The sequence below is a fragment of the Ambystoma mexicanum genome, chromosome 6p, assembly GCF_040938575.1.
Source record: "Ambystoma mexicanum isolate Mex_15411 chromosome 6p, UKY_AmexF1_1, whole genome shotgun sequence".
In the NCBI taxonomy this organism is placed as follows: domain Eukaryota; kingdom Metazoa; phylum Chordata; class Amphibia; order Caudata; family Ambystomatidae; genus Ambystoma; species Ambystoma mexicanum.
In genome coordinates, this window is record NC_090935.1 from 1,519,695,501 (window position 1) to 1,519,719,338 (window position 23,838).

General features: G+C 43.5%; 1 protein-coding gene across 17 annotated transcripts in view; it reads left to right on the forward strand.

Annotated features, from left to right (window-relative positions):
• The window catches only part of NRG1 (neuregulin 1), a 2,309,699-nt gene that overhangs the window by 2,220,122 nt on the left and 65,739 nt on the right, over window positions 1-23,838 (forward strand). For 16 of the 17 annotated variants that reach the window (XM_069626365.1, XM_069626367.1, XM_069626363.1 and 13 more), the window contains 2 exons: window positions 1,738-1,868; window positions 21,369-21,572. In XM_069626365.1, the coding sequence (XP_069482466.1) occupies window positions 1,738-1,868; window positions 21,369-21,572 (335 nt within the window). The remainder of the gene's footprint in view (window positions 1-1,737; window positions 1,869-21,368; window positions 21,573-23,838) is intronic. The other variant, XM_069626364.1, reaches the window with a different exon arrangement.

Here is a 23,838-nt window from a genome sequence, read left to right on the forward strand (position 1 = left end):
TGTAAATTTGGTGAAAATCTGTCCAGTACATTTTTTAAAAAATTGGCAAAATGTAGGTAAAAAGTCATTTGTGATATCTGGGTCCGCTCTGCGGACTAACTTCCCTGTTCGCTCCACGGACAGGACTCTGATTGGCCAATTGAGCACCGTGAAGTCAGCGGACACATGCCGTGCTCACCGATTGGCTAGGGGGAAGCGTGAGGTGCATCACATTTTCCGATGCGCCCGCCATGTTGGATTTGCGGATATCAACGGACAGCGCGGCAGCGAACAGGGCTGAAACCCAATTTTGGGGAGTGTGTTGGGGGGAAGAGTGGCTGGAGAGGGTGGGGGAGTGAAAGATGTGTCAAAAGCTGTATTTGTTTAGGTGGAGGAAGGCCATGCTGTGATCCCGGTGTCCGTGGATGCCGCAGTAGTCTGCGGACAACAGCGCCACTGAGCAGATTGTTGTGGGGTTTACTATGTTATGATGTATTGATTTTGGGTAGTTAGTGGAGTATTGGGTGGAGAGCGAATGTATTGAAGAGTTTGTGCATTGGCTGCAAGTACTGTCTTAGTATGTCAAATTAAGTGGATAGGGCTTGAGGTGATTGTGTTATGTTTTTGGGTTGTGGTAAGTGGGCAGGTGTTTGCTTGCATGGCTGTGTTATGCTGCGGTGGTTGTGGCCAGGGCCTAGAGTCGTGGGTGCATGGCCAGAGGTCGTAGGCCGGATATAGTCATAGGAAAAAGTCATAGGTACCCCTCTGTGAGAACGAACACGGCTAAATGACCCGTTCTTTGGTAGGGTTCCCACCTGAGAGTCCACCGCTACACTTTAGCTCACTGTACCTTTCACAGAAGGGAAATATCAATTTGCATATCAGTCTTTCTCCCACTCACATGGCAGTTCAGGTCCTTACGGAGTCGATAAAATGAGTACCATTTAGTTGGGCAATAGTAACATTAGGTATCTATTATTCAATGATGAAAGGTAATAAAAGCTCAAACTTTTGCCTGGTTATGGAAGCATGAAAAAGGAAATACTCAAATGATTATAGCTCACTTTGTTTATGTGTATCCTATACCAAGCCAGAGGTGTTGGTGGGGCGGGGGATTGAGGGGGCTATAGCCCCAGGCTTTTGGTTGTAGCCCTGAATAGATCAGAGGGGACAACCAAAAAGGCTAGCTAGCTCCCAGTCCCGACAGTCCCAAAATTAGCATAGCCACAGATCTTTTCCAGACCTAGCAACACCCCTGCACCAAGCCCAAGTTTCAGTAAACTTCAGGCATACCCTGTAGGGAAATCCTAGATAGACCATTCTCTGGCTCTCCAATAATCACTAAGAAATGTTGAAAGCTGGTTCTAGCCTGTTGCTTACTTGGGTTTGAGCTGGGCGCCAGAAAGCCTTGGATTGAAAAGACATGGTGTCATTGCAATCACGTTTTCTCACGGCATGCATGAATCCCAGAAATGGGATCATTGTGTTCATAAACAACAAGAGTAAAGGAATTAGCTGTGGAATCAAAACAACTGCTCTAATGCAACCCTGTATGCGGATGGTTGGAATTTGAATCTACTCTCAACAAATCACGTGTCATTTTAGCAGCCAGTTTGAACTAATAGCTGCAATTAAACAAGCTGCTATAAAGTTGAGCATTAATATCATATGGATGTTTTTTTTTTACAGCTTGTATTCTTTATGCAAATGTGAGAAGATAATTATGTGAACTTAAGTGGTGTTTGTGTTTTTTTTTAGCAGTATGTGTCAAAGAATATGATATCCAGTGAACACGTCATTGAGAGAGAAACCGAAACATCATTCTCTACTAGTCACTATACTTCAACAACGCATCACTCTACAACAGTCACGCAGACTCCAAGTCACAGGTATGTACATTAATGTTGAATATCTTAAATATCTAGGAAGGATAGCTCACGGGCAACAAGCGCAACACATGTTCATATCCCGATCCCGCGCTTTGAAACCACTCGCTGGTATTAAGCATGTTATAAAAGAACAATTATAATTATAGTTACTTCAAGATCAGCTTTAACAATTAAAAGCCTTAAATATGTATGGCAGCCCATGCTATGCATCTACAAATCTGTTTTTGCAATTTCCAAGATTGTACTTAATTTAAGATGCATCCATTTCAGCATATACAAGACACAAGTATATTAAAATCGCTAGCCTATAATTGAGGAAAGTAATAGGTAAATGAAAAAGGATAGAGCAACTATGGACATTTAGCAGAATTACAATTGTGATACATTTTACATTTAGGTTTGGATGGTGTTATTAAAACATATGGTGTGTTTTATGAGGCATCAGTAATTGTTAGAAATTGAAGAAGCAACTTAGAAGTTGCCAAATACCTTAACATACCCTTTTCAGGATATCAACTGAACGGCATCCTGCACACAGCCCTGCAGATGGTATATTTATTCCTGCACTGAATATAAAAACAGTCATATGAGGTACCAAATTTACTCAAGTCACGCTGTATTGTCGGCACAAAGCCATGAAAGCTTACAAAATCACAGATATAACACATTACTTTCACAAGTTAGGTTAAAAAGAAGTACAGCATATCATTTGAAAATGCATTCGTTTCAGGAAAACCCTGCAATTAAAACATCAGAGTAAAATGTGGCGTGCTTGATGCAGAAATTAAATTCCAGTAAGGTAATAAATACATGATCAACAATAGTTTCATAAATACTAAACCCCCTCCCCCATTAAATATCCAATAGAAATCCCTGTATTAAAAACGTTTTCCAAAAGCGAACACCCCGAAACTAAAGAATGGGGAGAGTACACTCGCAGCCCCATCTTAATATGGGGACAGTGGACCTGCAGCCCCAAATTACAAGCATTTCAAGCTCCTTGGTGATTGTATGGGGGGGAGGGGATCAAATATCCACTTCCATAACAGTGTAAATCTTACGTCTACATAGCCACGCCTGAAGAATAAAACTTAATAGTTATCACACAATCGGGATTAACAGTGCTTTTGCAAAACTTCACAGCATCCACCACTGATCGCACACCCTCACTTTGTAATAGTGGTTTCAAGTATCATACTCTCACCTGTTTCAGCGATTCACACAGCAATAAAAAGTGTACAATTGTCTCTTCAGAGACCATCCCCACGATTTTTCCACGATTTGGTGAAAGCAGCAATATTTAATGTCCCCTTCCTAAAGCCAATAAACAATGCACGCACATAGGATGGCTTCAAGTAATCCAGGTAATCTTCATGACCAAATACTGATTTGTATGCTAAATAATTTGGGCCGATTTTAGCATGCCAGAGGCTACCACCATTTTACTCCTGGATAGAGCAATAGCTTTATCCTTTAACCTCTACTTGCCACCCGTCACAATGGATTTTGGGTCCAGCCATAATGCTGCTTCATCGAGGCTAGGTAACACCCTTTTCACATGTGGAAACCAAGGGCTGCTATTGCCTCCTTCTAAGCCCTATACATGTGTCATAGCGCCCCAATATTTCTATAAACCTTGTGTACTCCATAGCCTTAGCCAATCGAGTACAGGGTAAAGCGCCATATGATCTTCAATCGGGTGCACACCCGTTTCCAGATGCAACAATGCATACGGGGTGCCTGTGGGTATCTGCAGGATTTGCTTCAGATTTTTATTTTCCATGCCGGTTCGGGTTTTTGAATTGGCATGCACCCTGAGTTCAGCACCATAAAGACATGTATAAATCGCTTGTTTGCTATACAGTTCTAGTACTGGGGCAATTGCCCCTCTGCCATGCCTTGCCTTGAATATTCTATGTATCGGCACCGGCATATTTCCCCAAAGTGGAACAGGCTCTATCTGAATGGGCAATCCAGAATCCATTTTCATGGAATCTGATTCCCAAGTAGTCAAGAAAAGTGCCTGTTCTAATCTTTTCCCCGCCACACTAATTGTTAGTCTGCAATGTTTTGAAGACCGGGGCCTGAAAACCAGCATCTTTGTTTTCATAATATTCAGTCTCATATTGAGCTCCTCACATTTTCGCAGAAAAATATCCAATAATAGTTTCAAGCCCCGGGGCGTAGTTTCCAGCAGCCCAGAGTCGTCTGCATACAGGAGTGCAGTGTACTTATCTGCCCCCATTTTAGGACAGTCCAGGCACTCCTGTATCAATAACGCAATAATCTCCTTCATATAAATGGAAAACAATGAAGGGGCTAGTAAGCAGCCTTGTCCCATGCCCTGCAATACAGGAAAATATTCAGTAAACTCTCCCGCCAGGCCATATCTTACTGCTGCTTTGTTCTGACTACATAATGCCTGGATATTAGAGATTAAGTGGGAAAGAGCTTTCCTTTTCTTTAGCACTTGCCACAGAGGTTGCCGCGACACCGACTCAAACACGTTTTTGAGGTCTACAAACATTGTGTACAAATTCATGCCTCTCAGAACCGTGTATTTATGCACCAACAGGAATAATCGGAAACTTTGGTATGTTGTTCTTTTTGCTTTTCCAAAATCCTGCCTGGAGATCACTAATAATACCACTAACCTCCGCCCAGGCCTGCAAACGAACCAACATTGATTTTTTGAAGATTTTGCTAGTGCTGTCCAGGAGTGAAATGGGCCTATAATTCTCTGAGGCCATACACCCTTTTTCCGAATATTGGGACAATTAAAGCAGATTGCCAGGATGTCAGAACAAAGATAGCATTAAAAGGTTTACACAAAATTGGGCCCCATACAGATGTTTCATCTTTATAAAAATAATCTCGCGGGATTCCATCTGGGCCTGCTGATTTTCCAATCTTCTGTTTACTTGTTGCGTTACATACCTCCTGCACCCTTAAATGGAGCCTATACTCTTCTAAGGACTCTTCCGCATTCACATTCTTCTCCATGGGGACTACATCTACATAGTTGACCGTGGCTTCATATAGGCCCTCAAAATGATTCTGCCAGGCATCTGCCGTTATGCAACAGACGAACGTCCCATCCCCCTTTGTATTTGCCCCGAGATTCTCTTCCAAAAATCTACAATGTCACCTCTATCGAATGCCTGCTGCAGTTGACACCATAGGGTCCTAACATGTGTGTTCTTCTTATCTGCTACCAACTTTTTATGCATCATTATATGTTAGCGCAGTTGTACCTTATCCAGTGTAATATAAGCCTTAAGACATTCCAATATCTGCTTCTTTGCTGCCCGGTTTTCCGCATCATACCACTTGGCTTGATTTATGGTACTTGCCTTAACTTTACTTTTCTCACAATTAAAATGCGGGTCACGTTTTTCAAATTCCCCCAGGATACTATCACTTGGGGTGTCATCACGTAAATCACCTCTAAGTTACTCAGGATGGACTCATAGATTATGGGATTTTTATCATACTCAATCATTTTTTGACCATTCGAGGACCTGGCAGGAATACCCTGCGACCATTAAAGCTCCACCCCTTGCAAGGTTATCATCTGTTAAATTACATTTCTTTTCCAGTTTTAAGGTTAATGTCTAAAGATCACTGTTCACTGACCTGTATATTCAATAACTCAGTCATCTACCTTACTCCAGTGCTTAGCCATTATCAGAATGTAATCCATTACTGAGCAGCCGTTTACCCCCGAAAATGTGTGACGAGCAGGCTTATCCCCAGGGAAACGTCTGTTACAGGGTCTCAGATGTAAATTAAACATACGAGAAGCCCAATCAAATCACTTTATTTCGGCAATATAGCCATAAAAGCATAAAAAAATACATACAGCATTATCAACAATATAGATCACAAAGACATTTTTTTTAAATTCCATAGATGCTGAATTTCAAACACTGTGTCCAATAAGGATCTTGGAGACCAATTTTCACAATATTGTGCGCCTGCTGAGTCCAAATACATATCAACCAATATAATGTTTATATGAGAAGTGTCAAAAGCATGCTTGTTCGCCTTCTTGGTTTTGTCTGCTACCAGTGAAGGGATCTCCCATGCCCTAGCTTGCTCCTCCCACATCTCTTCCAGTTCTATGATGAGTTCTAGTTGGAGATTGCAGTCCCCTGCCAGGATTATGTGTAATTTCTTCTGGGTCAGAGGAGCTCCAGGCTTAAACCATTTCCTGAATCGTCTCAAAAGCAACCCATCTGATGAGGCGGGTCGATTTATAGATGTTAAACAAGAGAATACATTTTCTTCTGCTGGTAAGCGCCACCAGGGGTAAAAGATCAGGCGAACCAGTTGATTGTGACTCAATTTTCCAATTTAAGATGGTATCAACACTGGTTAAGAAGCCACCACTAGTCCTCCCCCTGGGGCCTTTCTTTACAGCAGAGCAAAATATCTCGATCCCATGTAAATCTACCTCCCCCACTGGCCCAAGTTTCCTGCAAAACAATCACATTGAAACCCTGAATAAACTCCATCCAACTTGGCGCTTCTAAATGTTTAGCTAAACTTGCAATATTCCACAAGATTAACTTTGTTGTAAAATGATCGTAATTTTTTAACCTATCCCTCAGTCAATCTAATTCATCCAGATCCCTCCCAGGTAGAGCTCTCTCAGGAGCTGTGGTTGTACCCTCTCTAAGACCAGTGCCTTTGCTGATTCTACTCTTGTCTCCATGCCTTTTTTGGTATGCAATTGCACCTTGCCACCTTGCTCTTGTACACTGATACCCCCCCTCCGCCAGGTGTCAAGTGCATTCAAGCCTTCTTTGCAAACCTGTGGGCTGGACTATGTATAGATCTGTTGCGATGAAGCTGTCCACAAGGTTCCATGAGCAGAAACACATGTGTATAGTATCCTAGCAGCTATTCAGCATTCACTTGCATCTGCAATTCACAATGTCTTCTCTAATTATAGAGCTGCAACCCTTTAAACTACGGAACCAATGGGTACATTTGTTCTTCAGGGAATCCTGATCTTCCCAGCTTCCTGGGCCCAATCTTTGCACATTACACATGATGACTGAGGGTACTTTATCTGATGCATCCACAGTGCTGGTCCCGTTTCCATGTTTAAACTTTCTGTTCGGTGGAACCTCGGATATATCGCACTTGGTTGGAACCATTGTCTTGTTAGGGGGCCATCTCGTATCGACACTGGTGCTGAGTTGTTAGTTACATCTATTTGAGCTCCCGGAGAGTCCTCCTCACTGGGTACCATGGCATTACAACACATACTATTAATGTGCATATCTCCCCTCATTGTACCACTACCTCCCAGGAGCTCGCTGATGTTGCTCTTGGTGGTTCTACTGGGAGATATTTGTTCTTTTACCCTTTTACCATTAATTATTGTTCTTGTCTCTCCTTGTATGCTGGGAAGCGTCTGTCCCATAAAGGAGGTCCTCTCTAAGTAGCTTTCAGAAATATCTGTTCCCATTTTACTTACTAGTACTTCGATGCTCTCCTTCAGTATCCCAACTAGGTCTGACAATTAAGTTCTTGATTTCACCAAGAAGGGTCTCAATGATTCTTTTTCAGGATTCTGCCAGCTTACTTGGGATGTAGGTTTTTCCATGGGATCTAACCTGGTCGCTGTTACCACTACCTGCTCTCAGTTTTGTTACTCTTCTACTTATAACTGGCTTTGGGGGTTTAGATTTGGAATTTTTGGAAATTTCCATTACCTTTTTCCTTTTTGCAGCAGCACTTACCCCTTTATTTTTTTATCTGTTCTACCGGCCTGGGCCAAAGGGGCAAATGTATTAGATAGTCATACCAGCAGGTCAACCACAAAGCATTCTTCAGGTCTAGGTCTGATCCCTGCTTCAGCCTCGCATGGTTTCATTCTAACAGGGTGTTAAGACGGATTTCTGAACTCTGTCCTGGTGGCGCAGAAGTTCAGAAGGCCAACCTAATTACTTGGAACAGGGTAACCTCTGGACAAGCCAGACCAATCAAGGTAGCGATCGCGGCGGTCAAGACTAGGTCTCAAGAGGGGTGAGGGTGACTGAAAGCCCGCAATGAGCACCCAAAGCAAGAGCGCTTACAAACTACTCCAAACAGTTGTTATATCAAAAATAGATACACATTTATTTTAAGGCCTTTAAAACAATGACCGTAGCGAGAAAATCACAATATCACAATATTAAACCAACACATACCATATCAACACAATATATATACAAATACACAGTCGCAAGCGTTTAAAGCACGAAATATGTAGTCCACCTGAAAGGAAAGGAAAACAGGCAGTGCGATAACGCTTTAGACTCAGTTCGCCTTCAGAGGCACCTAACTAGATGGAAGTCCGAGCCCTGCGAAGAGTGGAGCCTTGTGCTCAAAGTACCTGCCACGCCGGTGCCAACGGGCAAAAGGGGAAGCTCTTCTTAGGAAGTCAGGCAGTTCGGGTTGGTGCACAGCAGAAGGAGAACAGGTTCCGCAACTCAAGCGCAGCCTCCACAGCGGGCAGAAGCAGAGCGCGAGTACGGCCAAAAGGGTGCTGTTTTTACACAGCAGGGAAAAGCAATGGGATACTGCAGGAGGGCGACCAGATCCTAGCTAAACTACTCACCGGTCCCCGAAGCAAGCAGACCCAGGCTTCTCCACGTTAGTTTCAGCAGCTGGCAGGTTCAGAAGAGCAGGGAACGCCTCGTAGTCGTGTAGAGCAAAAAGACGTCCCAATCGACGAAACCAGCACAGTTTGTTGTCGCAGCAGGACAACGGAGCGGCCGTGTGTATTCAAGCCAAATGTACACTCCTCCCTTCAGACTTGGGAACGCCAAGCGTACGAAGCGTGGGAGAGTGACAAGGACTCGAAATACAACACAACCTGGCGGCGGTTACAGAGCAGGACTCCCTTGTAAGCTGGTCAGTCAACTGGATGGCCCAGAGACACTTTCCGAAGGCTTACTTGGCAGGAGATGATGAAGTCGCCGGGAATAGCTGTTCCTGCTATTCCAAAGGTCGAAGCACCAGTACAGGCCTTCTGGTTCGATCCAAGGAGGAAAGGGTTTCACAGGACGACAGCAGTGCAAAGGAGGATTCCTTCAGCGGGTCACCAGCGATTCCTCGGTCCAGCCTCTTGGTTGCAGGATACTTGGCTCCTGTATTCCTTCGTTCGTGAGAACTCAGGAGATCGACATGGTAGTGGTGTTTCCAGCTCCCTCTTATCCACAGTTCCCTTCGCGCCAAAACGGAGGGGAGCCAATGGGAGATCCGCACATCAACACACATACCATACGTGGACCAATCACGGACCACGGTGGTCCCAGGCATTCACACCACCCTAGACTCTCTGGCACCCAGGATGTGTATTGGGACCAGACACCCCAGCCCACACCCTGGAGGCACACAAACGACATGTAGAAGCCCGCGAAAGCAGCCAGGTTTCGCGGGAAAGTACATGCCCAAATAAGGAAGGCCCCGGGTCGCCCGACCTGGGGAAGGTGAAGGGAGCAAGACGGTCAGTGGACAGGACAAAGGAGCCTCGTGGTCTGGCCATTTTGGGAGCCAGGCCACCATTTTGGGTTCAGTGCGAAAAACGTGCTCAGAACGCCAAAAGGAGCTCAAAATAAACAAAACGATCGCTGCCACCATTCCAGTCCCTGAATGACTTGCACCGATCAAATACCATCCTAAAAGAGTATCTAGGGCCTGTAGAAGGCTAGAGACCCAAGAGAGCTGTAACTTAGCTTACAGTGCCCTCTTGTGTCATGTTGCACTAAAGCCGCAACATGATAAAAGAAACTACGGGAAACAGCGTTCCCCGGTACTGACTGTCTTAAGGGCATGTCAGTTTCCCCATAAGAAAAGAGCGAAAGCCCAGAGGAGTGCGGCAGAAGGCTGCACTTCTCTGGCAAAGTCAAGAACAAGGTGAAAAACAACAGCAAAAAGTTTAGGGGTTGCCACATGGAAGGAAAATTACTTACAATTACGAAATCTTTCCTAACACAGGGGACTCAGTTGCGTTAACCTTTTCAAGAGTTCTGTTGGTCAACTTGCATTATGTACTTCAATGGGAATATAGGTTAGGTCTACGACTGTCCCACCTCCTCTCGCCGAAATGACTGGGAGGGAATAGATTTTCCCTTCCTCCTGCTGATATCTTCTCTATTTCAAACTGGGCAAGGGGATCCATATTACAGCTGTCTTGGGCACTTAAGTGGGGCACTTTGTCTTCTTTTCTTTGGTTCACTACTTTGGATGCCTCCCGCGCGGCTGGGGTCAGAACATGATCAATATCAGAGGCAAAAACATGATCTGTGTTTAATGCATAGTTGGCTGCTGCCACCAATCCTCTCCCACTACCAAACCTGAGCACCCTCCCGGTCTGCCTCCCTCCGGGCAATCAATATCATCCAATAGCCCTCTAATCTCTGTGATAAAAATATTCACGTCCTTAATTGGCTTGAACATTATTTATAATATATACTATCACCCTTCTCTGGTGAGAGTGAAGCAATAGCCTTTCTTTTGTGCATGTTTCCTGTGCCACTCATCCAGAGGGGGTTAACTGGATGGGTATAATTAAAGGGTGTTCACCCTTGTGCACAGACCCAGTTGCGTCAAATAGCCCAACTAATCTAAGGCTTATAGAGGCCAGATGTTGGTCACATTACTCAACCCCAAAAACCTAGATCGAATAGGACAAGCACTAATCCTAGATCGGTAATTAGGTTAAAACAGTTTTGACCCGTAACTATTCACATTCCTCTTGTCCAGTTCAATGTCCATAAACCAAGTCACCAGGAAGCTATTACCCCTAGTACTGCGGGAACCACCAGCCCACAAGTCTACCTCATACAAGAGAGGTAAAATAAGAAACAAGTTAATCAAATTATTCGCACAGAAGCAAGGCACATCCGAATGATTCAAGAGGAAACCACAGTCCAACTCCTCGCCCCTGCTCCCAGTGTCCCTGTGATCTCAATTCACTCTGGTTCCAATGTCCACTGTTGGTGTTTGTGCAGGATTAAAATGATGTAAATGCAATTATTGTTGCGGTTTTGAAAGGCATATCCAGCCATAAAATAATGTGATAATGCAATGCTTCAATAAAACAATAAGACCAAATACAAAAGTAAAAGCTGGGGTAGCTAAGTCTCCCCCTGAACATAAGCCAGAGAATCTGAGCCCCCACCTACTGTGTGGCTACTCACACATAAGCCATAGAGATCATTGATTCCTTGCACAGTCAACTCTTTATCAGTTTGTCAATGTTAAAGAAAGTATTTAGGTGCAGGACAGGTGCCTGCACCCCCGTTACAATCGTTACAGCTCGAAAAGAAACTGGTAAACCAAGCTTTTAAGTAAAGCGGGTTGTCGTGGTTATAAACTCACAGGCTCGCCACCACCACCAGCCCATAAGGTGTTTAAGGTGGTTAAGAGATAACAGGTGGCAGTACTCACATTGCACTCACGTTGAAATCGTCAAGGCCAGCCTACAAGGACAGAATACTGTCTGGAGCTTAAAAAGGAAACAAACGTTGGTCCACGCTTTGAACACACAAGGACGGGAACTCTGGTTATAGATTCACTGACTCTCCAACCCAGCTTGTACAGTCACACTTCCGTTAGAATTGAATTTTTCACTGCTCCTGCCCCCTTTCTTCAATTAGCTCCAAATTAGCTCCAAATAGCTACTCACTCTACAGCGGCTTTTCCAAGGCTTTCAAACATTGATACTGCAGGCAATGGGGCAGGTAAAGACCCCTCAGTAGCGAACACCACGCAGTAGCAAACACCGCCTTTCCGCCTGCTCTGGGCTTTGCCGCTACCGGTCAGGAGCCTCAATTTAAATGCTGGAGATAGGCAAATGCGGCATGTCGCAGTGAGCAAAGACCAGGGAACCAGGAACACCAGGCAGTAGAAAACACTGCCCTTCTGCCTGCACCAGGCACCAAATTTACCACATAGTTGCTTGCACTTTGCCTCTAAATTGCAATTTGCGGAATCCTATTCTGATTCCAACCAATCTCTAAAAGTAGGTGGTAATTCGTAATATATTGCAATGATTTCTTAAGGCAAAAACATATTAATGGTATTAACCATGTGTGAAATCAGAGTATCAATTCTTCCTTTGCAGACTCGGAGAAAGATCATAGCCCTTGAGTGAATGTACTGGCCTGCATTGGTGCAGCCATTATGGATGTTTTCTTGCTGTTAAATATCATTTCACTGGCATTCTGGGCAAAGACAATAACAAAATAAGAGATGATGGTTGGAAGGTTTAGAATTAATCTTAACTTCTGACATCACTCTGGTCAACCCCAAAGACCATCATTCTTTGCATGCCAAGTAATTACAGAAAGAGGAAAGGCCACATGCAAATAAGGCAATCTACATTTATGAAGCCAGACCTAGAGGATTTTCCAATGATTGCTTTAAATGGGAATATAAGGGGAACATTCAAGACGCTCACAATGAGTAAGAAGAATGTTTTATTGTGTGGTTGTCTCCCGCATTTTCCACAGTACTTGGTGGTAAATCCATGTTCTCCCTGATAATTATTTGCCCATGCATGCAAAGGGGGTCAGGGGATTGTAGTTTATAAGGATCCACTGGCTGTTTTCAAACAATGGCAAGTTTGGGCCACATCACGTCCATGTCAGTCTGAAGCATGCCAGGGTGAGTATTAGTAGTAGTTTGCCATTTATATAACACCTTTAATCCACTGATATTGCCTCAACGTGCTTGCAAGAGGAACGGCCTCAGGGCACCGTAGTCCAAGGTGTGGGAAAATTGTCAGGTAGGATTAGAATGAGTGTGTGCATTTAGACTAGGTCGGATTTAGTTGGAATGGCCCGAGCCCCAGTAAGCTACCCATGATGGTCAGGCATGTGGATGAGTGCTGAGAGGCAGAGGCGTAGCCAGGATTGTCTAACAAGTGGGGCCAGAAGCTAATGTCGTTGGGCCCAACGCAGTAACATTGAAATCTGTAAATGCACACAGAGTGCTGCTGAATGGGCATTTGCAGATTTTTGGTGAGCCTGGCCCGCTCAGGCCCTACCCTGTCTACGCCTCTGCTGAGAGGTGGTAAGAAGAGTGCGCAAGTACAAGAGACTTGATTTGTGTCCATCTAGACCACATTTTTTGTCATAGGACATAGCTGCATTCTCATACTGATGGTAGGGATGTTGTGCATGGAGTTTTAGTCTGGTGTGTGGAGGTGGATGCATGCGGGTTGTCGGCCATGCCTATGGCTGGTGACCACCAAAGTGGTGTGTAAATACGTACCTTGAGCCTCCGTTGGAGCTTTGCTTTTGAGGTAGCGGTGTGATCCGATCATCCGTTGTGTTCCAAATGTATACATTAGCTTGCTCTGGAGAAGGTGTTGGGGAGGCAGATTGCTGGAGGGAATAACCAGATTTTGAGGGCCTTCCTGAAGGAGAGGCAGTCATTGCCATGGATGCGCAGTGGAAGGGAGATCCAGAGGGTAGGTGACTGGACAGAAAATGAGGATTCTCCAATTCTGGTGGAATCAGTCGAAGGTAGCATCACAAGGAGGAGTGCAGAGCTAGATCTAAGGGTTACGATGGGTTGGCACCATGTAAGCTTGAGTTGGAGGAATTCAGGACCTTTCTTGTGGAGGGCGCCTTGTGTAATGCACATGGCCTTGAAGGACGCCTGTTGCCTGATAGGAAGGCCATGGAGCACTCTTAGGGCAGGAGTGGTGTGTTCTCTGGGTGAGAGGACAATGAGTAGTCTGGCTGCAGTGTTTTGAATTCGCTGGAGCTTTCTGAGCTGATAGGCGGGGGTGCCTAGGTAGAGGGAATTGGCGTAGTCTAAGCAGGAGGGGATGATGGCCAAGATAGCTGAGACTCTGTGAGGATAGGAGAGATAAGGGAAGATTTGCCTGAGAGTGCAGCGTAGATATGACAGAGGGGCAAATACTCACTGTCTACCCTTTATTGGTGCACTTTAACACACAAACATGCACAATTTAAGAAGCTCGGCCCTCTGTGTTACACATAGCACTCACTATGCTTGACAAGTTTAACCAGTCAAACATGATGAAAGATTAGATGCAAGGCCTTGCAACTAGCAGATGCCACAGCGTTAACACGGAAGTACATCCTCTCAATGGCAAATGGTGAATTTATTAACTGGAGGGGGGTAAATGGTTCCGACAAACATGCAGGAGTGACAGAGTGAAGCAGGGAAGTCCAAACCAAGGGGATTGTGGGGAAGTTCTCCTGCTGAAAATAATGGGTTAACATGTGCATTTTCAGCACACTTTTAGTGACGATTGGGTGAAAGGCCACTGTTTGTAACTGATTTAGCAGAGTAACAATCCAATAGATGCAAGTCACCAACAGCGCACATGAACAATTTCCAAGGTATTTTCATGATGTCTTTTCTCACAATGTACGCATTACAAAAAAGCATTTTCATGCTGGCTGCACCCATACATTCACATGCAGGTTAGACCAATGTAAGGCAGTGTTCCCATAAAAGAAATATATTCAAATCTGCTTTGCCCATAATGCCAGTAATGGTTGCATAAGAAAACATGTCCATGCTGTCTTTTCCCATAAATGGCAGTATCCCCACATACATTAGTACATACTCCATTGCTTTGCCAGTAAAAATAAATTGTACTTTAGGAGTGGCTGTCCAGGAGTACAGATGAGCTTATGTTGAAATGTAATTCAATTATTTTGTTGAGTGGACAATAGTTATACAGGATGGCTGCAGTTTCTGGTGTACTTAGGCACTGCGCCTGCCTATAATTTATTAAACATAAAGAGACAAGAGATTGGATGGGCAGAAGACGCTGTGCTGGTGCAGAAGCCTGACACGTGTGTACTCCAGACGAGGAAACCATACTTTGTGCCAAAGTCTTGCTTTTCTCTTAGCTGTCCCCTTGTGCCGCTTATACTCCAGGTTTAACACTCTTGGCATGAGGGCAGCTGGAATAACAATGCATGCATCTCTCAACCAAACCCCGTCCGGGACTATTGTAATGTCATTCTGGCACTTGCCATGTGTTTGCCTAAAGATTGGAGCATCTCCTTCCATTTTCATATTCTGGGCGATCTCAAACATCATTTGAAATCATGTGTCTGCAGTGGATGCATTGGCTATTTCCTCAATGGTGATGGATACCAGTACCATACCGCAGATTCATCAATCATGTTAACATGAGTTTTAACCTTTCCTTGTTCCTTATGTTCTAGATTGACAGGGAGCAGAGGTCGAGACAAGTAGTCTACTGGATTATCACATCCAGGCATGTCGGTCGGTGACATAGTACTCGTGCAGTTCCAACAGCCTCTTGTCAATTTGGGCTGGTGGATATAGGGGTGTTCCCAACATCATAGGAATCAGACGCTTGGGGCAGTGACCAATGAGGACCTCCCTCTTAATTTGAGAAGATCTCTCTGTTCATTCTCTGATAATGCCCAACCATAAGCAATCAGTTGAGTTTCATTGATCTGATCCCTTTGGGTGCAGATGGCCTCCAGACCAAATATGCTAGCATTCACTAAAATCTCAGAGGGGAATACGGGCTGAAAGAATGCCATGGTTGCTTTGGAGGTCAAAACCTCATTGAGATTTTGGAACGGAGATCCTTCTAGCGTATTGCATTGCCAGAATCATTCCCTTTTTGAGAAGTTGCTCGATGGTCTCACTGTTGCAGGTTCCTTATGAATCTTCCCAATGCATGACTATTTCAAGGAAACGTCTCACCTCAGAGGGTTTTGTGGAGCTGGGCTTGTGTGTATGTTACAGACCCTCGAGGGTGAGCTGATATTCCCTCTGCTTCGAATACTGAACCGGAAATGTCTAGTTTGATGCGCAGGACTTAACACTTTTCTTTGTGGATGGTAAATCCCTGTTCTAATAGGTAAGCCAATTCTGGTTAGGTTACACTTTCTCAGGGTCACCCAGATTGTGGCAACTTGGCTGAAATTCCACTGAGACCATATGTAAGGGTGCAGAAGTGATGGCATGGTGGTTGGCAGACACTTTTATTAAGTGGAAACATGAAAAGAAAACCCTAGTTTCCCCTAAGTCTAAAAGGAGATTCTCTGCCACAACAAAACTAAGGTCTTTTTTCAAAATGTCCAAGAACTAAAAAGAGTCCACCATCCTCTGTCAAAAGCCTACTTCCAACCCTTACACTTCAAGGCATAAAATAAGCAGTGTTGTATAGAAGTTTGCTATGCAATTCTGTAGGTTTGCTAATTAAATTGACACTTGTGTAGCAAAGATAGCTATTTAAGTTACCCTTTTCAATGAGAGCAGAGCTCACCCTGCATTTCTCTCTTGCCCCCAGGCCTCTCTCCACCCTTTTGTCCTCTGTTCACCGCAGTAATCATCTCTTCCACTCTTAAGTGCCAAATGCATATGTGGGAGTGCTAGTCAAGAATTTATTTTCTTCAAATAATTGCAAGCCAGACGTAATCGTGATGACACTTTTTTATCAAGTCAACTATATCCTGTCTGGCAAAGACCACTATGTGTTAACTGTATATTTTTTAAAAGACAGTCATGCAATTCCATTCCTTACATAATGCATAATTTCAGTATTGATACTGTGAAACACTTCAGTGTCTCTATGCTTTAAAGTAAACTTTAGGTTAGTATATCTAAATCTCATTATCAACTAGATTTCATTTTATTAAATTAGTTGCAGGAAATATCAAAGATTTCACTCTGTATGTCTGGCCTCTGTGTGACAGCAGCGTGTAAAACATAGTGTTTTTTTCTGACATGCACCATTTTTTTTCTGACATGCACCATTTTACAGAAAGTATATTTAAATATTTTGACTAGGGTCGAGTGCATTTCTCTTAGGTCGAGCAAGTAAACTAAGTTACATGACCTGTAGGTCGAGCGTAATTGTAAAGAATTTGCAAGACCTGACTCTTTTTCACTAATGTCTTACTTCAGTAGTATACAAAAATGCTGTATAGTTGCTCGTTTTATGTCTTCTGTACAAACAACTTCTGGTGACATCCAAAATATAAGTATACCATTGCTAATCAAATGGGTTTGTTTGCTAATCAAGCACAGTTTAATTAGCAAATTATGCTAATCAATTTTTGAAAACGAATGTATGCCTTGCACTTACAACTAAACTAGAAAAAAGTTTGCTGTCCTTCTTAGTCCAGAAGAATTTTTCAATTTTTCTGGACAGACACAGTTCAATATATCGGACAAATTGGTTCCCAAGGGAATGTCTCCCTTCCCCAGGTCGCAGTCTCTTTCCAAATAGGTCAAAGTAAAGTTTCAATTTGGAGAAAAACAAAGTTCCAAGCTGGCTTCTTGCACTTCCAAGAGAGTGCTTCCTTTCTCTTGCCGTTTAAGTGTTCACAAATACTCCATGGGTATTATTACCTTCCCCAGGTTCTCTCTCAGCTTCTCGCACTGCCAAGAGAATGCCTCCCTTCTCTTGGCTTTTCACAATGTTCAAAAACACACCAGGGGGTATGATTGCTCTCCCTTGGTTCTTTCTCACAGGGCTTTGGTAAAAACCCTGGTTCACTATCCTGCCAGGTCTTGCTCCGCATACACTGACGTCAGGTGAAAAGGTATGGGTCCCAGGTGCATATTTCCCCTCTCTGGGAGTCTGGCAATCCTGGTGCACTAACCTCCCAGGTACTGCCACACTGAAGATGCCTCAGGATGCAACTCAGTTTCATATATGGATCCCAGACCCTTATTTCCCTTCCATGGGAATATGCAGACCTGGAGCACTAACCTCCCAGGAACAGCCACGAAGAAGATAGCTCTGGATGTACTCTCCATGTGGGTCCCAGACCTGTGTTGTTCAACTTCTTTCCTAACAGCTGAAACTGACAGAAGCGGGAAAGAGTAGGAATGTGAGAGGAAAAAGAAAGGGACGTGTCAAGAACAGCAACAGGATGTAAGGCAGAGAGAGCAATGGGATGAGAGGAAGGGAGAAAGAGATGAAAGGGGGATATGGGGGCGTGGGTATAGTAATGGCAGGGAAGAAGAGAACTTCAGTCTTGGAGGGATTAAGATGGAAGCAGTGGGCCAACATCCAAGACTGAATAGCAAGAAGGCAAGTGGTAAGAGCAGAGTGAATACACAGAGAGAATGAATAAAAAGGAGCTGGGTATTGTCAGCATAAATTTAGAACAGAACCACAGAGACCATGAGAGAAAAGAGATTCAAGAAGGAGGGAGTGATTGATGGTGTCATAAGCAACTTACAGATCAAATATAACCAGGAGAGATGATTGCTTGGAGAGGCAGGCAGAAAGAAGTGCATCACAGACAGAGAGAAGAGCAGTTTCGGTGGAAGGGAGAGGACAAAAACCAGATTGATGGATAGGAAGGAGAGACAGCCAGTGTTGACATGAGTAGAGACTGGAGAATAGATGACTCGCTCAAGGTTTGGACAGAAAATGTAGAACCAAAATAGGTTGGTGGTTAGAAGGGAGTGAAGGGTCCAAATAATGTTCTTTATGGATCAGAAGAATAGAGCCGTATTTGAATTAAGTAGGAAAGGTAAAAGATTGAAGGTAAAGATTAAAAAGTAGGACCAAGTACGAAGAGAGAGACGGGAATAGACTGGGAATAAGAATACGGTTAAGAACCTGGAATAAACAACAGAGATAGGAGGTGAGAGAGTCAAAAAGATTGGTGTAGAAGTGTTGTTTGACAAGAGGAAGAGCAGTGTCTTAGTCAGAATGGATAGAAGAAAGATTAAGAAGGTCAGAAAGGGATAGAGATTTCCTCCAGTGGTGTTCAGCGTGACGCAAAGAGCGACGTAGGGAACGAAGAGCTGAAGTGAACCAGGGTTGTGGAGGCTTGCGTGAAGGAAAGAAAGAGGCAGAAGGATTCCAGAGAATCAAGGGTATCAAGGATAGAAGTTAATACTAAACAGAAAAGGAGTCGACTGGGAAGAATGGAAGAAGATCCAAAGGGGGAAGGGAAGATGTTAGAGAAGATATAAATAGGGACGTGTCGAAAGACAGACCAAAGGTCATTTAAAGAATGAAGAGAAAGAGGGTGAAGAAGAGGAAGGTTGAAGGGGAATAAGAGAAAAAGAAAGAAGAAAGTGGTCAGAAAGATAAACAGGAAGGGCTGAAACTGAAGTAAGAACAAGCAGGGAAGAGGAGATGTGATTCAAAGATGAACCAGAGATGTGGGAAGGAGTGGCCACTCTTCTACCCCTTTAAAAAAAAACGATGACTGACTCCCAACAAGTATGTCAACTCCCAACATGTCTTTCTTTTCCCTCTCTATTCTAACATTCTAGTGCATATGGTGATCAACTCGGTCACTATTAATTTGACGATAAATGAACTCGGGAAGACCCTCCAGTATGGGTTATGTGCATCCATCACTTCATTGAAATGGCACTCACACATATCTGTAATTTGCTTATCACTGCCCACTACCTCTCACTTGTTCTGTATCCTCATCCCCGTTGATCTATCCACCCTCTGCTACATGGTTGACCACTCATCCCTCTTCCCGACTTTCTCGCACCTCTGCTATCACACACCTGTTCTTGCCTGGATTTCCTTCTACTTATCTGGTTGCTCCTTTTCCATTCCTGGAATGCTGGAACATCTGCTCCAACCACACCTTTATAGGTTACGCAGGAGTCTGTCATTGATCCTCCCCTACTCGCTCCTCAAGCCTCCTCCCCAGGCAAGCGTAGTTGATCTCTAGTGTTCTGGTATCCTCTTTTGCAAATGAAAAATTATATTTTCGCTTTCTATTCCCTTTCCTTCAAACTTTCCTTCCACTGACTGCTTAAATGCCATTCAACACTAGACAGTACTTCATGGTTTGATGCTCAATTCCTCTAAAACAGAGGTAATCTACCTGCGGTCTTCTAGCACCTCACCCATCCTCCCAACTCCCCGTCCTTCCCACAGGCACCAATCCCTCATAGCGCCCAACATATGGATTCTCTCAGACAGCACTTAGAAGTTACAACAATTCATTGCAACTACCTCAAAGGCTGTACATTCGAAAAATCGCCCTGTTTTACCATTCACTCTGCTCCAACTCTCATCTCCAGCCTTAACATCAGCATCCTGGATTACTGCTTGGGCTCGAAAAGACCCCAGTTTACTCCTTTAGCCCACTAACTATTCCCTGACACGAATTCCATCCCCACTTCGGAAGACTTCAAAACTAGCCGAAAGAGACCCCTCCACTCACTTGCAGGAACACCCAAGCTGGCAACTGTAAGTCCCTATATCACCAAACAGCCACCCTCTATCTTGTGTACATGGATGTATTTAATGTGCATGACCATTCCTTTTTTATAAATCAATGCACCTTACTGTCGATATTGTTTTCTGTGCGGTTTGATCTCGTCTTGCCTGTGCTGTTACATTGCCTCCCTACTACACCTGCTAATGATGTCTTCTACTCTTGTACTAATCTAAGGCACGGTAAGACCCGCACGGTCATAAGTGCTCATGTACAGAACCTCTTGTTGAAGCTCCCCTTGCTATCCAAATAAATTTTACATGACAAAAAATTGACGCGTTTAAGTGATAATAGCATCAGGCAAGGGCTTACGCCCTCATAACCAGATTGAATGAGGGGACTAATGTGCTGGCGGAATATTGTCAGAAAAGGGAGTGTGATGGTGTGCAGTAGTGCTTGGCCCCATGAGGCAGCAAACATGCACTGTTCGTCTGTGTGAATAGTGGGAGCCCAGGCAGTGAGTAGGCTTTCATTATGCCTGTGACACAGAGTTCAGAAGACAGAGAGCCAAGGAGAGACAAAAAACAAGCATGAGAGGCTAGAGCAGAGCCGGAAGTGGCACCATGGAGAAAAGGGGCACCCCAGACCACGAAAAATTATGGCAACGGAGGATGCCATTGAAAACTAATTCACAGAGCCTTGTCATTACGCTCTCTGTGCTCTGATTGGTTAGTGCATGCTAATGATCTGTTCCGGACAATTTATATAGCAGGTGGACAAAATGTGTTTCCAGATATGACATCTGATCAGAAGGGATCCATTTTGTCTGGGGCGACCTAGATTCTGGATGTTAAGATTAGTTGAAGGGATTAAATAATGTCACGAGTCTACATGATTGTTTTCACCTTCAATGTTTGTGCTTTGTCTATGTATCTTGTATTTCGTACATGGAAATTACTCCTCCGTTATTAGTAAGAATTGAACTTTAAACTTGTAACCACTGAAATGATAACCTGGTGTGAGTAGATATCAGGTACACCCTCCCCTCACTGATGTTCTATATAGATCCAGTTGAGTGGAGCCCTTCAAGTGTTTGCATGATTATCTTATTAAATGTAGACACTCAGTGCTCAATTTGAAAAAAAAGAGGTGACCTCATGTTTGAATATCTCTTTGAGTTATTTTCTCCACCCACATCGAAAGGAATGATTGTGAGTGACAAATTATGGTAAAACATTAGGAGGAAAAAGAAGGTATTCATGAGTTTTTAGCAAATATCAAACTTTTTTTCTGTTTTATTGTCCACGATAAGCTGGAGCAACGGCCAGTCTGAAAGCATTATCTCAGAAAGTCACTCCGTGCTTATGACATCGTCTGTGGAAAACAGTCGGCATACAAGCCCAGCCGGACCTAGAGGACGTCTTAATGGAATTGGTGGTCCTCGTGATTGCAACAGTTTCCTCCGGCACGCAAGAGACACTCCAGACTCCTACAGAGATTCTCCTCACAGTGAAAGGTAGATATATTCTTTATACCCAGATCATTTTAAAAATGGTTGGAAGATGTACTATATTTTGAGAAAGACGCTGTTAAATAATATTGTCCTTATCCATCCTTATTGTGTATGTTTTGTACATTCTGCTTTAGGCAGGAGCACTCTTTCCATCCTTTGCTGTGGTAATCGCTCTGTTGCAGGCAGCTGATATCGTTGCTTCATAATACATGTTGGCCAGCAATAGTTTTCTTATCAAAGGCTGGTTGTGACATCACTTTGGATCTGTATTAATTAAATGACATCACAACTGCTCTTTTGGATGCATTTTATTACCTGCTTAAACTATTTTTCTGCAACACATTAGAACCTGCAATTTAGGTTTTTTTATGCAAACAGATCTAAATTGATTTTCTGCATCAACAGGAACATTTCTTACATTACAATACACAAAAAGCCATGTATTCATGTGATGACAGTGTAGTATTTTAAGGAATAAGATATTCCCTATTATACATAAGAAGGATATTACAAGACAGCTTGGCGTTCTGTGACCTTATGAAGGAACTCAGCCTTTGACCTTTTCCTTTATTTGGTCACAGAACTTCACAGTGCCTTGCAATATCCCTATAGCAGATGGTAGGGAGTCGTTTATCCCATATATCATTTAAAACATAATCTATTACAGGAATGGTGTCTGATGTATGATTTATTGGCCAACAATTTTCCACATCAGAAATCCACTGTTGCCAGTTTTACATTATAGTGGTATCTGACTTAACATATATATTTGAGAATAGAGTTAACTTTGAAAGTTTAGAATGGACCGTGGGCAAGATGACAGAAGCTCAATCAGAGTACATTATTGAACCAACACGTGTTTCAGGCATTACCTTGTCAACACAAGTATCATTCAACCATTGCTAGAAGGCAAAGAAGTGCTCTTGATTTTGTAATCCTGCAATAAACTATGTACTGGAAACAAACAAATCTAACTGAATGTAAATATTTGTTACAATTAGACTAGATTGGTCCTCCACTCAATGTTAGCCCAAAAGCTTGTAACCTCTGAGTCCCGGTCTAATATGATCTCGCATTTCCACTGCCAGTCAATATTGAACCACATCAATTGCCCCTAATCAGCGAGAGGTCATACAACTTGTGCAACTTTCTTTCGGAATTTTGTGTGCAATGGTAATATCTCACTTGGACTACTGTACATGCAGCGTTCCAAAAAGGAATTCCTGCAACTTCAAAGAATTGAAGATAACTGTGATACCCATGCAACTCTTCCTGATTAAAGAAAGGTCATACTTAATCGACCTCCTAGCTTACTAGAAACCGGTGAAAATCTGGCTATTGCCATCTACAAACTAAACCTTTTCAAAATCTTCCTTCAGCTGTTCATCACATCCTTGCTCTTCATCAGTGCCAAGATACCTTACGGTGAAAGTTGCGCATTCTAAGAATTTAAATAAATATCTAAACAAATACATCAGAACACTGTCTTCTCCACAATCCCCTGCATATCAGAACATTGTCCTAGGTACAGAAGTTCTTTAAACCTCATCACCCATCCAGAAGTATGAGACCAACTTAACAGAATCTGCCACTTTTGCATTCCTGACCTCCTCGTGCCCCAAGAGTGCTGCATCTTTTGTGTTGATCACTCGCCCAATCTGTTCTTTTCTTCTCGCCGCTATATGCCCTTTTCTGCACACGTAGCATACCAATGCAACTGAATGTTTCATCAGGGGTAAGGGAGTTTGCCAGAGGAATGTGAGAGGAAAGGGCCAAGGACAAGATTGACATTAGAATGTTTATTTACAGTGTTCCCAGAGATGTAGCCTCGGGAGGATAGCTCAGGGGGAACATGCTCGCCTTGGAAGCAAGATGACACAGAGCACCACAGGTTTGATTCCCCGGTCCATGCTTAGAAACCTCTGGGTATTAAGCGCGTTATAAATAACCTATAATAGCCCACTGTTGTCCCATTGTAACAATGGAAAGCGGATCATTAATTTGTTCCAAAAAGTGACATGCTTTCACACCTGAAAATCCTGCTCTTTATTGCACGTTTCTGAATAGTTCTTGTATAACACATGATTTGACAACTAGCACACAATACAAGAATACAATAACATTTACAGTTGCAAATACCCTATCAGAAATATGTTAGGCACCTTTGCAGGCCTTAACTGCTCTTGGACAGATAAGGCATCACCTCTAATCAAGCCTCAGTGCCGTCTCCCACGATAAGTGATCAGAAGGTGACTCTAGAGGAAAAAGC